This window comes from Panthera onca, chromosome A3 (assembly GCF_046562875.1).
Source record: "Panthera onca isolate mPanOnc1 chromosome A3, mPanOnc1 haplotype 2, whole genome shotgun sequence".
In the NCBI taxonomy this organism is placed as follows: Eukaryota; Metazoa; Chordata; class Mammalia; order Carnivora; family Felidae; genus Panthera; species Panthera onca.
The window spans coordinates 53,126,617-53,145,387 of record NC_138341.1 but is presented as its reverse complement, the minus strand read 5'-3'; the positions used below and the strand labels follow the sequence as shown (position 1 = coordinate 53,145,387).

At 36.3% G+C, this 18,771-nt stretch overlaps 1 protein-coding gene and 1 non-coding gene across 20 annotated transcripts in view; both read right to left on the bottom strand.

Moving 5' to 3' along the window:
• The window catches only part of TIA1 (TIA1 cytotoxic granule associated RNA binding protein), a 32,700-nt gene extending 14,472 nt beyond the window's left edge, over positions 1–18,228 (bottom strand). For 2 of the 19 annotated variants that reach the window (XM_060659058.3, XM_060659068.3), the window contains exons 1-6: positions 17,950–18,214; positions 9,244–9,346; positions 5,489–5,587; positions 4,665–4,719; positions 4,460–4,492; positions 3,147–3,234 (exon numbers count right to left, since the gene is read on the bottom strand). In XM_060659058.3, the coding sequence (XP_060515041.1) occupies positions 3,147–3,234; positions 4,460–4,492; positions 4,665–4,719; positions 5,489–5,587; positions 9,244–9,346; positions 17,950–17,975 (404 nt within the window). In that variant the 5' untranslated portion in view covers positions 17,976–18,214. The other 17 variants (XR_013554678.2, XM_081795259.1, XM_081795258.1 and 14 more) reach the window with 17 other exon arrangements.
• Positions 18,229–18,497: 269 nt separating this feature from the next.
• On the bottom strand, positions 18,498–18,568 carry TRNAG-CCC (transfer RNA glycine (anticodon CCC)). Its single transcript has one exon. It is a non-coding gene; the product is annotated as a tRNA-Gly (tRNA).
• Positions 18,569–18,771: the final 203 nt, after the last annotated feature.

Genomic DNA, 18,771 nt, shown 5'->3' with positions numbered 1-18,771 from the left:
GTATCAAGTGAGAATGTCATACACAACTCATTTTTATGTTTCATCTTCATTAAAATGAACCTTTAATGAATATTCACCTTTTTATTCTATAACATTTATCATGTATTAGCAAATGAGGCTTTATAAACATGCAAATCAATAACTACTTAAACATATATGTATATACTGTACAAAAACTGCCTCCCACTTCAAAAAGTTTTTAAACTTTCAAATCTTAAGCATGGTAAAAGCAGCTATTCATATGAAATTGCTTAACCATTTATAGGGTTCACAGGCACATTAGATGAATGGCTTTCTTTAACCATGCAATTTATAATTTTCTATTTGATACCACATACTACCTAATCATTAAAAAATTAAAATATAAAACTGGAAACTGAAAGAATGAAAAGCTGTATATTTCCTAAATTAATTAAATTACTTCATTTTCTCAGATCAATTGACACCCCCCTTTTGGACTATGGGTAAATTTTGAGAACTTGATGTTTTCAGAAATGCTAAATCATTGAAGAAAAACAGTAGACACACACTTTAGTTTTAAACTATATAAGAAAAGATTTTATACTGAATTTTAAAATAGCAATCATATAAGATTGATTGGAAACTACAAGATATAAAAGCAAAATTTTAAAAAGTCAGAAAGTAAAAAAGCACGCCAACATTTATCCACTGTGAACCGTAGCTTGTAGTTAGCCAGGGCAATTCTGTCCATTCTTCAGAGATACTCTGCAAAATAACCAGAGCCCTATTATTTGAGATTGAGTAAAAAAACCCAGCCATGATAGCTAAAACTCCATACCTCAAAAAATTGGACTCAAATTGTGCTTCACAGGCAATCTGCTTTTAAGTTAGCCAGGTATGTCACAATGCTTGTTCTCTCAGGACACATGAACAAAACAGGCACTTTCACAACAAAAACCCAAGTCAGAAAGCCATGCAATATAATTTTATATTAAAGTATACATAAGCACATTTCGATCAATTTAGAAGTGATTTATTAAGTGTTTAGAGTCAAAATGACAAAGAGGTGGTGGTGAAAGGGAAAACTAATGCAAGTCACTTCTCAATATGAAAAAACACTTATATTAAATTATCGGTATGGTACACATGCATTTAATTTGGTAGCTGATTCACTTCTATAGCAAAATTTGTTAAACTACTCTAAACTCAAGGAATATAAACTGTATAAATTAGAGCACAAAAGTACTATATCTTTTATACTACATATTCTAATAGGCCACCACTTACTACACACCATCTATAAACTGAGCACTGTTGAGGATTTCTACAGAGAATACCTGACTATCACGACGAGAACCTTTCAATATATATTTATCTCCTTTAACAGAAAAAGGAAATGATGCTACCAACTGAGAATGGTTCTTTTAAATTTAGGAACACTAACTCCTTGGGTAGCCTAAAACTTAAACATTATATGTTACCTCAAATTAAAATTATCATCTACAAGTTATAAAGAAAGGACTTACAAAAAAAAAAAAAAAAAAAAAAATATATATATATATATATGTATACACACACACACACACACACATCAATAATTATGGTTAATCATAAGAAAATCTAGACTATAATTATTATACCAACATATTTAACAAAAAGAAATTACTGATACATGATTAAAGTCATGAAATTATTAAAATTTGAATGTCATTTAACTGAAAATCACTGATTGTTAAACAATCTTTATCTAATCCCAAACTAAAATCCCCATGTTTTCACAGAAGCTACTTCAACCAAAATCAAAGCATTTAATAAAATAGCTGTTTGAATCTGTTAAAATGTTAGAAAATTTTTTTCTTCTTAAAGTTAAGTTTCAGGATATGTTAGCCTTGAAATATATTTAAGTCTTACTTATTTCTGAAAGGATTCTCTAAGGAAGAAGCAGCAAAGATCTAGATCAGGGTTCTTTAATCCTTCTTTAATCCTTTTATGGTCCTGTGACTACTCTGAAAATAGGATAAAACTTACAAAGATACTCCATACCAAAATGAAAACAAACACAAAATTTTGTATACAGAGATTTATAGAGCTTTTGAGAGGCCACGGGTTAAGACCTTCCAGTCTAGATATTTGAAAGCAAGCTAACCATCATGAAAACCCTAAGATAGGTTAAAAGGAACAATCAGTAAATTAGAACTTTACTTATTTTCCTAATCAGTTCTCACAAAGAAAAATGTTGCCTAACAGAAGAGTCCATTTATAAACCCTAATCTTCCGGCCATTCCATGTTCACTGTTGATTTTCATCCTACCAATGAACTACAACTCTTCAAATGAAAACTCTCCAAATCTACCACCAATACTATTGGCATTTATTTTCCAGTCTCCTCATCTTTTTCATCTCTGCTGTTGGTCTGTTTCTCAAACTAAACCAAAGCTAACATGCCCTTTTTACTACTCTTTCTAGCTAGAAAAATAATAAAGCAACGAGAAATCCCAAAAATCTGTTTTCTAAATTCAACAAGTACCTATAAGTAAATACTGTAATCAACTTATTCTTACTGTATTATGGCATGCTTTTCAAAATACTGAAGTTCTCTTATGATGAACACTACCTTCAGTGAGCTATTTACAAAGGGCCTAAACTGTATGATTAATAACAAATGCAAGCAAGACAGTGCTACACAAAATACATAAAGGCATTATTATTAACAGTAACAACAACCACAAAAGAGTAGATACCTGGGGATTAACATTTAACAACTGCTTTTTAGGGTCAATTGTTAAGGTTTCTTTTTGTTAAAATATATTTATTGACACAAAATGCATGGTATCATAGAAGTGCCCCAACGGTCCAAATACCTTAGTCACAGCACAAGGTTACTAAAGATTATGACCAAGTTAGCAAGACACTATATAAAAGAAACAATGTGTACAATAGCAAATTTGTCTCTTAAGAGCTCATGCTAACTGAAAAAGGATTTTAAAATAATTGAAGACCGAAGATTTATTTATCAATGGGAAAACAGTCTTGGGCTATAAACTGCTTAAATAGTCTCTAAACGAAATGTATTATATTCAAATGTTAAAAAATTAATGTCCAAAATTCATAACAGATTTTCAAATTACTTCTACATAAGACTGTTTCTAATTAAAATCAGTTTAAGTTTATCTTCTGTTACTTACGATATTCTTCCAAATGGTGCAAAAGCAGCTTTTATATCTTCAGTTGTAATTTCAGGACTGAGATCACCAACAAAGACATGGAAATGATCTTATAAAAGGGAAGGAAGGGGAAGTGAAAAGAAAAATAAAATTTTAGAATTTAAAATATATTAAAATTTATTCAATAAAGTAATCTTAATTTATGGATTATAGAAAAGTTTAACACTATCCTATGTCTATACAAATTCTATCAATTTTACACATAATGAATCAAGGTCCTAATATAGGAAAGATTCTCTTAAAGACTGTGACATATCTAACTGGAAACTGACAATTCTATTTCTACTTACAGCCAATGACTACACTGGTCTAAGACAATAAACTAGTATAAGTTTTGCAAAAAAATTTAATGACTTAATTACCATTCTAATAGTAATTATTTACATTTATCCAGTTTACCACTACATTAAAGTTTTAAAATTAAAATAAAATAGTGGTACTGTGAGATACGTAGACTAGATTTGCCTCAGTTAAGACAATCTGCTGAAGCTAACTACATGATATACTTGGTTTAACCATATTTTGTGAAGAACAATCAAAGAAATACCTTGCATTGCAACAGTTTGATGTTAAAGTATTTGACAGTTTTCTCAAAAGCCAACAGTTTTGGTTGCCCAGACATTACACCATTCAGTTTATGTGAATCCATGTGCAAGTGAACTAAGACTGAAGGCAACAGAATGAAAACAGTAATCCCTTCACTTTATATCAGAACCATTAAAAAAGCATTGGAGAGAAATAACGATCCCATATGTGAAGTTTTTTTTTTTTTTTAAAGACAATGTTCACAAAAAAGGAAACATTTTAAAAATACAAAATAGTTGGATCAACACTTTAAAGGAACACATACATCAACTTTGACAAAGTATATTTGGAAAGAAAAGTTACCCCCATTTGGCAGGCCTTAAGCAACATATTGGATTGCCATTTGGGAAACACAGTTTCAGGAGCAACTCAAGCAATCAGAAGATCTGGGTATGAAGCACAGACCATGACCTCAAGGAAGCAGGGTATCTTGCCCTTTAGTTGGTGAAAGTATTTCTAAGGCATCAGCTGCTACCAAGGGGGTCAGAGAGCTTGAAATAGCACCAAAGTAGTGGACAAGCCACACTTGGTCAACACTGGGAAGAAGGGGGAAAAATATTGCCTGAGAGACAAACAGAAATATGACCTCCTCCCTCCCACCTCCCCCCGGTATCAAACAAAAAAACTTCAAGTGGTTAGTGAATACCCTTTCAAGAGATTTCATTTTATGTTTAAGAAGATACAATTACCTTGTGAACGCTGTGTGCTGACAACGGTACTACCTGATGACAAAGATTAGATTTGTTCTTAAATTTATTAACACAAACACATTCAATCATATCTTAGGATAACGATCAAAACATTACTGCAAACATGTATGATGTTTATATGCTTTATAATAAAACTACTGTGTACAATAAAAACAAACGTTCAAAGAGTATAAAATATACTTACTGCTTGTATCTTTCTTTTGACTGCTGGGGGTTGTTGCCCAATTCACTTTGACTTCCTAAAAAAAATTTTCAACATTTATACTCCATAAAAATAAAGCTCAAAATCAGTTATTAACAAGATTTATATCTATAAACACATAGAAAAGTATATGTTGTAGATGAAACATTCAAGGGGATACCAGTTCTGGTCAGTTTTAATACTTATCTTTTAACCTATACTTGCGCAAATGTTGGCAAATCCTAATCTTACGTACTTCTGTTAACATTCAACTAACCTTTCTTATCTAAAGTAACAATAAATTCTTTCCTTTTATTCTTCCCTATTACTATCCAAAGTTCTAGACGTTTCATCCAAGCTTGAGTAATTCAACGAATATTTTAGTATGTACCATGTGTGAGGCACCATGAAGAATACCAACATAAACATGTCCTCTAAAAGCTTAATCCCATCTTTCAAATATTAAATGTGACCTTTTGCTATAATGTGAATATAGCACTTCCAAAAGATAAACAAAAGTGCATGCAATAAAAATTTTCAAGTCACATTCATTCATTCACTTTGAGAGAGAGAGGGAAAACAAGTGGGGGAGAGGGCAGAGAGAGAAAGAGAGAGAGACAGAGAGACAGAGAGACAGAGAGAGAGAGAGAGAGAGAGAGAGAGAGAGAGAGAGAATCCCAAGCAGGCTCCATGCTCAGTAAGGAGCTGGACACAGGGCTCAACCCCACAACCCTGGGATCATGACCTGAGCCAAAATCAGGAGTCAGACGCTCAACTGAGCCACCAAGACATCCCTCAAGTCACCTTCTTTAATTATGACAGCTTACCTTACCCATTATCTTCCGCCCATTCATAGCAGCTAGCGCTGCAGCTGCATGACGATGCTCATAAAACTCCACAAAACAATATGGATCATTTCCAGCTGTCTGTTGAAGAAACACAAAAGTCAAATTTAAGTTGTACACTCTTATTACCTTGGAATTACGTAAAGTTTTGTATATCTCAATAATTAGCCAAGGAAAATGAAGGGTCCATTCTATAAGTAAACCTTCAGATAAGGAAGTAAACACTTAAAAAATGAAATATAGTAATTTTATAGAACATTATCTTCTTTGGGGCACCTGGGTGGCTCAGTTGGTTAAGCCTCTGACTTTGGCTCACATCATGATCTCAGTTTGTGAGTTCGAGCCCCACATCCAGCTATGCACTGAGCACAGAGCCTACTTTAGATCCTCTGCCTCTTTCTCTGTCCCTCCTCAATGTGAGCCCACACCCCCCCGCAATAAACCTTCTCTTTTTAGTGTTTATTTATTTTTGAAAAAGACAGAGAGGGAGCAAGTAAGCAGTGGATGAGCAGAGAGAGAGGGAGACACATAATCGGAAGCAGGCTCCAGGCTCTGAGCTGTCAGCACGAGCCCAATATGGGGCTTGAATTCATGAACCACAAGATCATGACCTGAGTCAATCGGATGCTTAACCAACTGAGCCACCCAGGCACCCCCTCAAAAATAAACATTAAAACAAAACAAAACAAAACAAATTATCTTCTTCAACAGGTTATACTATACTACTACGTATAATTGAATTTTGTATTAATGATTAAGTGTCCTACTTACGGATGGATGGATATATAAGCTAAACACACATTTCTTATCATATAATTATTTTTTTATGCTACAGACATTAGTTAAGTTTGACCAGACCCATGGTTTCTCAGTGCTGGCTTTTAATGATCTTTTCTCTCCCTTCCCTGTTATGTGTTACCTTTTATTGCTATAAACACACATATATCCTTACTACTTCTAATTTGCTAAGTAGAAAATCTCACCCAACCTTTTTAAACCTGTTTCGGGCTCTGAAAACTAAAGAGGTTTTCTGGTAAAGGAAGTTTTTAGATCTTAGAATGTGGATGGACTTTCTGGGGTGCCTGGGTGGCTCAGTCGGTTGAGTATCTGACTTGCTTTTGGCTTAGGTCATGATCCCAGGGTTGCAGGATCAAGCCTTGAGTTGGGCTCTGTGCTGAGTGTGGAGCCTATTTGAGATTCTCTCTCTCTCTCTCTCTCTCTCTCTCTCTCTCTCTCTCTGCCCCTCTCCCCAGCTTGCATGCTCTCCCTCTGTGAAAAAAAAAAAAAGGGTGGGGGACGTCTGGGTGGCTTAGTTGGTTAAGTGTCCAACTTTGGCTCAAGTCATGATCTCACCGTTCGGGAGTTCGAGCCCTGCATTGAGCTCTCTGCTGCCAGCATGGAACCTGCTTTGGATACTCTATCCCCTTCTCTCTGCCTCTCCCCTGCTCTTTCTCACTCTCTCTCAAAATAAATAAACTTAAAAAACAAAAAAACAAAAAGAATGTGGACTTTTTGACAATTTTTTGCCTGCTTACAAGTCTTTTAAAAATTCTCTTCTTTTCTGATGTTTCAAGTATCTGAGGTCTGATAATAGGTGAAGCTTGGATGCTTTACTGTAAATTAAAGCGGCAGAAAAACACCCCTATTTTATACCTATTTGGAAAATATGACTTTAGAGTCCATTTTTTAATTATTTCCATAATCTAAGTATAATTGTTAAAATAGGAAACTAATTCAAAAGACCAGAATGACACTAAAGAAATATACTATTTTGTTTCAAGCACAATTAATTTTTTAAACAAGTGATTGGCAAGGATTTGTAAAAACGTTAGAGTAAGGAGGCAACCACAAGACAATCATTATTTTATTTTAAAAACATCAGGGTGGCTCTGACTTTTTAAAAACATCAGGGTGGCCGGTTAAGCGTCTGACTCTTGGTTTTGGCTCAGGTCATGATCTCACAGTTCGTGGGTTTGAGCCCTGCATCGGGCTCTGTGCTGACAAGGCTGAGCCTGCTTGGGATTCTCTCTCTCTCTCTCTCTCTGTCTGTCTCCCTCTCTCTGCCCCTCCACGCCGCATTTCTCTCACTCTCAAAATAAATAAAACTTAAAAAAAAAATCAGAGAATATAAAAATGTTTTAAAAATTGCATAATTCAAACTAATGCTACACTTAATGGTAATTCTATTAGAAAGGTCAGTGTTGTCAGGCATCAGAATGTGATCAGAAAAAACAGCTTACATTTAAGTGTAATCAAATGAAAAAGTATCTTCATTTTACTTAATCTGTACCCAGAAAAAACTGTATTTCTTACATAAAAAGAACCTAAGCATTCACACTATCAGCCTTCATATTCCAAAGACTATAACATTCATAAATATGAACACCCGTCCAACAGTGTGAATAGACTGGAATTCAGTCTTTTTTTTTAATTTTAGAGAGAGAACTCGAGAGTAGCGGAGAAGGGCAGGAGAGAGAGAATCATAAGCAGGCTCCATACTGAGCGTGGAGCCCAAAGTGGGACTTAATCCCATGACCCTGGGATCATGACCTGAGCCGAAATCAAGTTTTATGCTCAAGTGATGGAGCCAACCATGTGCCCCAGACTTGCCTTTTTATGCATACTATGCTTCAGGGTTAACAGCAATCACAGATGAATGAATTCAATGTTTTTTTCTATACGTTATGGTCTGATCGATGGGAACTGCCACCATGCAAGAAAAGCTTGAATCATGACATTTTAAAAGTTAAAAATACTTTCATAAAAAAACAAAAAAACCCACTTTCACAACCTATTATTTTTGACCTAATTTCTCAATGTAATTGTAATAACTGATTTTCCAGATTAGCCAATGACACCACATATAAAACAATGCTGATGCATCAGTGCACATTAAAACAAGAACCTACTATAGTTGTCATCTGCTCAGGAAATGATTAGTTCCATTCTCTTCTTCCTTTATTTATTAGTAAAACAAATTAAACTCATTAGCTAAGACTGATTCAAAGATATTAAAGTTACTAGGAATTTAGACTATACGACCTAATTTTTTTCCTCAAGTTTCATTTAAGTAATCTCTACACCACATGTGGGGCTTGAACTCACAACCCCAAGACCAAGAGTTTTGTGCTCTTCTGAGCCAGCCAGGTGCCTCATTTTTTTTTAATGACCTTGCAGGTTTTATTTTTTAAGTTTATTTTTTTTAAGTAATCTCTATACCCAATGTGGGGCTCAAACTCACAACCCTGAGATCAAGAGTTGCATGTTCTTCTCAGCCAATCAGGCACCTTTGAATAAACTAAGTTCATGGAGGAGGGGCACCTGGCTGGCTTAGTTGGGTGAATATGTGACTCTTGACCTTGGGGTTGTGAGTTCAAGAGTCCCATGTTGGATATAGAGCGTATTTAAAAATATAAAAATAAAACTATTCTTTAAAAAAAATTCCTGGAAGTCATGGGTTTAAATTATGTATTAAAAAAGAAGAAAGCTGGGGTGCCTGGGTTGCTCAGTTGGTTGAGCGTCCGACTTTGGCTCAGATCATGATCTCACTGTTCTTGAGTTCGAGCCCCACGTTAGGCTCTGTTCTGATAGCTCGGAGCCTGGAGCCTGCTTCAGATTATGTGTCTCCCTCTCTCTCTGCCCTCGCTCATACTCTGTCTCTCAAAAATAAACATACATTAAAAAAATAAAATAAAAATAAAAAAATAAAAAAGAAGAGAGTTAACTAAGTAAAATACCCTTACATCCATAATCATTTTGCAGTTTTTACAAGGTCCAATCTGGCTAAAGAGCTGGAGAATTAGAGCTTCTGTCACATCTCTGGAAAGGTTGCCGACATATCTGAAACACAAAGAAAAACAACTTACCATTTTAAATTTGCTTCTTTTGCATCGGTTTCTAAAGTTGCTTACTGAAAAAGAAATTTGGAGAATAGGTAGATCTCTGCTTTAAACTACACTATTAGGAAGAGATTCTAAGTTTGTGAGAACTTCAAATTTTCTTTCAAAGCAGATGTATGACATGTTACTTGTAAATACATTGACACCACTAGTAGAGGAGAATCTTATGTATGTGTGTTTAGTCAAGGTTTCGCAAATTAAACCTGTTCTTTGTTTCTAAGTTTGTAGGCTTACCTTAGGAAGATACACTTTAAAAAAATCTCAAATGAATTATTAGATGTGTAGAATATTTTATACAATTGATTTTGGGAAGCTTTGCAGTTAGTTCTACTTCTACAGTATTACTGAGAACATTAAAATTTCCTCAATTTTTAATTCACACAATTCCCCTTATACTGTCCAACCAATACTTTGGTTTACACAATATATTTTTGAAAAATCATGGGTAAATCACTTAGCACCTGTTGCACATGGTCACGAAGGGATGGGAAATCTTCCAATGAATATTACTAATCAGTGAAGTATAGAGGGAGGAGGATTCCAGGAGACTTTTAACAGATAATATGCCTTGGTGACTAACAAATGTAATTAATGTAAATGGTGTATTACAAGACCACATGACTGGGATAATCTTTAAAGGGTTTAAAGAAATTTTAAAAATGGGATTTTGAAATGAGATTACTTCTAGATATGTTAAGAGTTGGAGGTCTATCACTTCTGAAATCAGAAAGCGTCTCCCAACAACTGTAATTGCTCATTTTTCTCCCCAGAAAAATAAACATCCACACATGCCAGAAAGTATAGATTCAATTCCTTCCTTCCATTTACTCGTTCAATAGACATGTATTCAGTGCTTACCACAAAAGCATTGGAATAGGTTAAAATGGCAAAGGGAGAAGGACTGAGTCCTCAGAAACAATGAACAACATTTAAAGATCAGGTAATGATACTCAAAAATCAACAGCAACATCTATACCCAACAACAATTTTTCCAGTATCAGAGGCTATTACATCAGGTCCTTTTCCTGAACATCGGTAATTAAAGGGAAGGAATTAAGCATTCATCTTGCCCTGAGTAGAAACTCCAGTGTGGTATAATCTAATAGCTCTAGTTGATGAGGGTGAAACTCTCATTTACAGAAAAATGCTGGTCAATAAGTGTAGAGAGAATTAAATTAGTAAACAATGCGTAAGCCCTACTGAAATGATTAAGTCAGGCAAGAATCATTAATGGATGCAAAACCATTACATGAAAGGATGGTGTGAAAATGGGCATTTGCAGGGTCCCAAAGTTATAACACAGATTACTTAACACTGTAAAGGGAAAACTCTACCCTAAGAGAGAGCTTTGGCTGTTTCACCACTGAGGGCCAGTGATCAAAACTTTAAATCATTTTATGGATGGACGAGAAATTGTGTTGTGTTGTACAATATAAATTACACAGTATCACCTATGAAGTATTCAAATAAACTAACTTGAATCTAGTCAAGGTTAAATTCAGACCTAAGTTTATAGAACATTGGACATATAAAACAATTATACAAATTCAGATATGAAGTATTATATAAGACAGCTTGTTTGATCTATTTATTATTTGAGAGAGAGAGGGAAAGAGAGAGACCACACGCATATGAGCATGGGGGAGAGGCAAAGGGAGAGAGAGAGAGAAATCTTAAGCAGGATCCATGCTCAGTGCTGAGCCCAATGCAGGGCTCTCGATCCCATGACCCCAGGATCATGACCTGTGCGGACATGAGACCTGAGTGGAAATCAAGAGTCGGACACTTAAACTCACTGAGTCCCCCGGTGCCCGTTTGATCTCTTTTAAAAAAAAAGTTGTCCTGGGGTGCCCACTTGGCTCAGTTGGTTAAGCATCTGACTTTGGTTCAGGTCAAGATCTCATGGCTTGTGCCCTAACGCCACACAGCCTGCTTCAGACCCTGTCTCTCTCTCTTTCCCTCCCCAACTCGTGCACACGTGCGTCCTCTCTCAAAAAATAAACAATGATAATAATTTAAAAATTGTCCTAGGGGTGCATGGGTGGCTCAGTTAAGTGTCTGACTCTTAAAAAATATATAAATAAATAGTCCTAAAAATATTAAAAAGAGTGGGCTGTTCTTGATGAAAAGAAACTTGAGGGGCACCTGGATGGCTCAGTCAGTTGAGTGTCGGGACTCTTGATTTCAGTTCAGGTCATAATCTCAGGGTCATGGAATCAAACCCATGTCAGGCTCCACACTAAGCATGGAGCCTACTTAAGATTCTCTCTCTCCTTCCTCTGCCCCTCTCCCTGATGAATATGCTGGCTCTCTCTCTCTCAAATAAATAAAATGAAAACAAAAATTTTTTTTTGAAAGACACGGACAACCAAATACAGTGACTAATCCTTGACTGTAACCTAGATTTGGGGAGGAGGGTTAGCTTTTTCTTGCAGAATTCTAATCAATAAATGTAGAAGGAATGAGGGAAATCACCACTAAACCACTACAGTAATAACTGCTATTGGCAAGATCCACCCATGGATCTTTTACTTGATGAAAATTTTAAGTAGAAATAGAATATGTGTAGAGCCTCAAAGTACCTCCTCTGAAATATTTAATGATTGGTTCTAACCAATGAATCGGTTCTCTTAATGTATATCCACATCTCCCTCTATGAAGTGAAGCTTAATTTCACTCTTCTTGAGTGTAGGCTAGTCTTAGTGACTCAATTCTAATGAATAGTGTTTTAAAAAAAAAAAAGTAGTCACTGTATAGTGGGAGAAACCCTCTCAAGAATGCCACAGTCATGAAAGACATCTCCTCCTCACATATTAAAGGAGAGTGAAGAGATGAGACAACTATATGCAATGTAGTATCCTGGATTGGATCCTGGAATAGAAAAAGGACATTAGTAGAAAAACTGAGGAAACTGGAATAAACCTTGTAGTTAACAGTATTGTACCAACGCCAATTTCTTAGTTTTGATAACTATACCATAGTTTTGTAAGATTTCTACATTAAAGGAGGCCGGGTGAAGGTTATGTGAGAACTCTGTACCATCTTTTCAACTCTTCTATGCCTATTTTCACCTGACTCATAGCTATAAGAAAATCTTAGGATTGCATATGTCTAAATGAAAAAAAAAATGGCTCTTCCGAAAATTTAATTCTACCATCTACTCTCCTAAAGCTAGATAATCTAGTGACAAGTGGGCAGTATTTAGGGAACCAAAATGCTATCATCTACTCTTCCCAAAATTGTCCAATTTTCTGAGATATATTCTGAATGATATTACCTACTTTGAAGATACGTAATTTTTTTAAAAAGTTACTTTAAAAAGCACTGGGATTTGTACTGCTTTACAATTGTTTATTTAATGCGGACTGCTGCTTACTGTAAGCTCCAGGAGCCTCTTACATATAAATTTTACATACACCTGTTTAGAGAAATGCTTTTTAGGAGAAGTTACACAAACAACTTGCTCTCAATCTTCAACACCATTAAAATAAACTGCAAGTAACATATATAACATTTTCATATCAAACAAATCAAACAGCAAAATATTTTTCTTCCTCATGCAAATAAAAATAACCCATATTAGTTTTGCTTCTTAACAATAAGTTAAAATAATACCTACCTACTTCAAATTTTTAGCAGCTTAATGTTTCCAAATCTATTTGCTAAATAAATATTAATCTGAAACAGAAAGCCCAAATTTAAAATCTGCAGACCCTTTTTATACTCATGATACTTTCAATGGAAAAATAAACAAGTTTCTTATAGTTTGTAGAACACGCCATACTTTACAAAATTCATTCTCATTTAGTTTCTTTAGCTGTTCCATACTTTGTCACATACTACTCTGTTACTGAAGCCAAGAGGATTTCCAATTAACAGCACAGATTTAAGTTACATGTGTAGTTGGTTACTTATTTTTTGGGGAGCGCTGCCAAACATCTTGCTTCCTAGTTTTAGAGAAATCCTCATTCTATGGCAGAGGCTCACTTCTCTATAGAAGCCGGAAAGTCTTGATATGGTTTTGTAGTCTCCCCTGCATGTGATCTAGGCGAGGTTGATTAGAGTAACTAGTCCTGAGAACAGAAGACAAAGATAGACAAACAGAAGACAAAGAAGCAGAGACTGAAGAAAATCCATTTTGGTGGCAAACAGCAGTGGAGTCCCATGTCCAGTGAAAGTGGAGGCTGTGGTATCTGGTTCTCAGTGGATGTGATAGTAGCATCCTGAGAGTTTGTGGCCTGACAGCAGTCTCTCTTTCCTGAACATTTTCTAAGTCAGGTTCCATAACCTTCCTGCAAATGTGGGAGTATCCAATAGCTTGTTTTTATAAATTCTTTTACTGCTTAAATTTTTTGCTCCTTGCATTAAAAAAAATCCCAACTGATACAAAAATTGATACCGGAGCAGCAGTAAGCCAAGGTTCTCTGTCATGTCTATTAGACCACTAAACAAAAATGTAATTTTCTTACATTTATATAAGTTTTTATTTTTCAAATGCTTTTTTTTAAACATTAAACTATCCCTTTTTAGCTGTTCCATGGATTTCTCGTTAACAGCGTAGACTGAAGTATCCCATGTTGATATTTATTATACCAACATTGAGATTATGTGCCAATCCTGTGTAGAGCTGTTATGGCAAACAGACTTCCATGGACTAAAAAATGTCTTCCTGGGGCAACTGGATAGATATGAATAGGAACTGTATATACTAGCTAACAATAGTGTACCAAAATAGTTTCTTTAATATGAAAATTGTATTGTGGCTATGTAAGACAATGCCCTTGTTCTTAGGAAATACATGGCAAAGCATTTAGGCCTGAAATGTCAGGTCTTTTCAAATGGTTCATCCAAAAAATATACTTGGATAAGACAAATTTGGCTATTAGCAACTGGTAAATCCACAAAAAAGGTACCTACGTCCTCAACGTAGTATTTTTTTTTTTTTTTACTTTTCTGTGGGTTTTAAGTTTTTCAAAATGAAAAACTGCTCGAGAAGAATCAATGGAAAAAGTCATCAATGCTACCAATTAACACTAAACAGTTCTGCCAGGGATAGGATTTCACACCAATTTAATTAATATACATTTTCGAAGCTGATAAAGTTCAAATAGTTACAAAACTGGAATCCAAAATGTTTAAAATACTCATTTTTATTAGTATAGCTCTAGAAAATTTAACCTACAGTAAAAATTTACAAAGCAGAATGCTGTATTGGGTTTGACATGCAAACATTGTATCGAAGTGCAGAATTTGCTAGGATGCTTCTGTAAATGAGTTAAAAACATGAATAAGTTTTTATCTAATAGCAAATTCCTTAAGAGTAGAGATTCTCATTTTTATTCATAGTATATATCTAGTGTTGAGAGCCCTACCTGGAACATTTTAAGTACTCTGTAAATATCTGTCAAAGAGATAACTGTATACTCTCAGAATTACTATCGAACATTTCCAATTTGCTAGATAATTATCCCATTTTGCCTGAGTTACGCTGATTCAGAAGGAAATGTGTGTGTCTCTTACTAATTATGAAATCACGTAGAACAGCAAACGCTTGTACATATACATCAGCTTCATAACCTATTACTTAACAATTGTCACTTTTCTGATACCTGGACCTCTTAGTAGCTGGCACTTCCTTCACTTGGGAGTTCAGACCATATACCTAAACCAGCCTGAATAAATGTATCTAAAGCTGTGCCTCAAGACATCCTAAGACCCCATGCTCTCAAGACTGTTCCCATTTTTACATTTTGCAACAAACTAACATTTTTTAAGATTTTAAAGTAATCTCTACACCCCAGTGGGGCTGGAATTTTCAACCCAGAGATCAAGAGTCCACATGCTCTACCAACTGAGCCAACCAGGTGTGTCACAAACTAACATTTTTAATTAACTTTTTAAAAGTTCATTTGTTTTGGGAGAGAGGGAGAGAATCCCAAGCAGGTTCCACACTCTCAGTGCAGAGCCCACATGGGGCTCAATCCCACGAACTGTTGAGATCGTGACCTGGGCCAAAATCAAGACGACGCTTAACTGAACCACCCAGCTGCCCCCAAACTTTTTAGATGACTGATATTACACATTTGTAAACAAACCTACTAATTTTTGACTTCATTCTCACACCCCACTTCCAGTCTCTTGGTAATTCCTGTTGCTCTACTTTCAAAATATACCCCAAATCAAACCACTTCTCACAATGTCTCCTAGGTACTGCTGACAAGAAACTGAACACTGGCAATCTCTAAGTTAACAATGATGAACGCTCATCTGCGGCAAATGAAGGTATTTCCTCTGAGCCACTTAGGTACACAGATGACACTGAGATTTAGACTACCTTTTCCTCAAGAATGAAAATCTTGATTCATTGCTTGGAATTATACCAGCTTTTAAAACAAATGTAGTGATCACTTACCACAGACTAGATACTGTGCTAAGAACATATTAAAAAGACCCTGACTTGCAGGATCATTAAAACAAACATTTTATATAAAAAGTAAAAACACTGCTGGGAAAACTTGTGCGTTTAACTAACTTACTCATGTTTAATCAAGACTGGTCTTACTGGAAGAATGGGGAGTTTTGGTTGAGGAGGTAGAAACCAGGGAGATAACAGGCAATGTTAGAGCATGGACTACTTTAGGGAAAAGATTCTTGGATGGAGTGTTCTAGTAAATAATACAAAGCACACTTAGCAGTAAGAGTTAAGAGTTGAGGACAGTAGAGTTGCAGAATGATGAACAAAAAGGTATATGACCCTGGGTGAGTTACTTAAATTTTAAGCTTAGCTCTTCCTCAGCTGCAAAAATGGACTTTTTACTGCAGTTCTGATGAAGATTAAACAAGCATATAAAGCATTTAACAAAGAACCTAGCAATCATATGCACTCAGTAAGTATTTGAATAAAATTTCCTTCATTATTTCTCCTGCAATGGTTGGTCCCCTGTCCCCATACTAGTACAATTTAACTACCTGCTTTTGTAGACTGGCCTGAGAAAGCTGAAGTTGTCTTCATTATTTGATATTCCCAAATCAACGTAATAAAAAGGTTAAGTTCCCAGATATTTCTGGCAGTTTCTGAAATTAAAAATTTCAAAATAATGTAAGAATCTTAAATTTAAAGACATTATAAAAGATGAGCAGTGCTTAATCCAATATGCTGCTGGCTATCATACTTCTAGCAAAGAGGCAGGAGGAAAAAACGGTTTCCATAAAGCCTATGAGGCTAATAGTTTTTTAAGGAATATTAATCTACAATCTTTCAAAAAACAAGGGACACCCTTGCTTTTTGCAATAATTCTTGCATCATATTAAGAAGATATTCAAAGTAACAGATTACCAGATAAACTAGCAAAAAGTGTACTGATCTCTTAAGAAAACGAGTGTAACTATAGTTCTCACAGATTAAAAACGGAAACACTTTTGGTGGCGAAAAAATAATCGATCAATTTTCGTCACAACTGTAACATCTACAAAGTTTCAGAAAGAAACCTGAAATTGTATTTTTAACGCATGGAGTTCTCAAATCGCCAGTATTCTAAAAATAAAAACAAAAAGCCAGGTCAAAAATTCATCAGGCCTTTTCTTCTTTTCGGGAAAAGCAACAAAGGCAAAATCACCTCTTCAGAGAATACTTTGAAAAACAAAGGAGAACGCTGTGGGGGAAGCAACGTGACAAAGAAAATATCCCCAGCTGAGATCATTTAACACTAACAAATCTCAGAGGTGACTAAATCTGTTAAGGTATTTATCAACTGTTGCTTCAAAAAATCTGCCCGCTTGTTCAGCCAACATGTCAATCACAAAGTAGCAAGCGATGATAAAAATGCATTAAATCCATTTCCCCTCAGTCGAGAGCTATATACACCTCCGGGTGAGATTTCCATTTCAAAAAAAGCAGTTTCCAAATCCTTACGGTGTTGGGTTTTCGGCTTTATGGTCGGGGGAGGGGCACTACAAAAGGAAAGCCAAAGAGAGGTTAAAGAAAACTATTTGGCTTTTTTCCAACTGGCAACTGCAACAATAAAGTTTATCTCACTAAAAATTGAGCACAAGTAGCCTCAAGAGAAAAGCGATCAACAAGAAACAAATGAAAAGAAGAGGAGAGTTTCTGGAGGAAATCAAAGTGAAATGAAAAAGAGACGGCTATAGAGATCAAAAGAGGTTAATGAAGAAGGTGGGGGAGCGGGAAAAACAGAGAAGGAAAGCATGGGACAAAGAGAAAGGTTCACGGAGTTCTGAAAAAAGGTTTGAATGAAAAAGTCTTTTCTCCAGGCCTACGACCACAGACGGCCCGTGGCGGGGCCAAAGGCCACGCTATGGTGTAGCTCAGGCGATGCGATTAATTCAGAGGGCTGAGCCCCTCTCCCTCCACCTTGTCCTTTCACAGCCCGGGGCTGGGTCTCTAACCATCCAGGTGTGCGCTACGGAGAAGAGCCGTGATATCCGGGAGTCCACAGAGAACAATAGGCTGGGGAGCGCGCCGAGCCGAGGCCTCCCTCCGGGACGACCACCATCCCGCCCCCCTCATCGCTGCCCCAGACTCACAGAGTCTTGGGCATCTCGTCCTCCATGGCTGCTGCTGTCGCGGCGGCGCCTCCGGGTCCAGCTCCCTACCCTTTACTACCTCCCAAATCTTTTGAGCGGCTATGGCTGCGGAATAGCGGGGTTTCTCGGCTGACCGGAGGCTACTCCGTCTACTCCTTCCGCGGCAATTACACTAAACCCCCTGGCGCAACGCGAACAATGAAGCCCCGATACAAGATGGCGGCGAGCCGGGAGTTTAGGAGCAGCCAGCGAAGTGACCCGGGCCGCGCAGGCGCAGAATAATCTTGCACTTTCAACCTCCCTCCATCCATAGGTTCACTTGTTGCGCAGCCGCTCTTCTAGCCGACACTAGGGATGTCTCAGACTGCGCAGGCGTAAGGATTAACTATTTCGGGACTTGTGTAGTTTTTTGTCATACGGTTCCAAATTTGAATGTTTCAACAGTGAGTTATAATAAAGAGAAATCTTCTTGGAAATTAAAAATTCTAAGTGTTTCCCGAGGAAGAAAAGAGTGACAGTGTTCAAATCATCTCATAGCAAAAGTTGTGTGCGCCGCCCGGGAATCGAACCCGGGTCGCAAGAATGGGAATCTTGCATGATACCACTACACCAGCGGCGCTGGTGACCGTGTACCTTGCTGAAGTATTTTAGAACTTTCTACAAGCAAGCATTTGTTCCTACATGAGGATGTTTATTCATTCAAAAATAATAAGGGTCTACAGTCTGCTATTTTTCATCGTTATAAAAAAGGATATTGTCTTCTCTCATCCCAATACAGTTGAGTGGGATTCCTATTTCCATTAAATTATTGTTCATTAAATG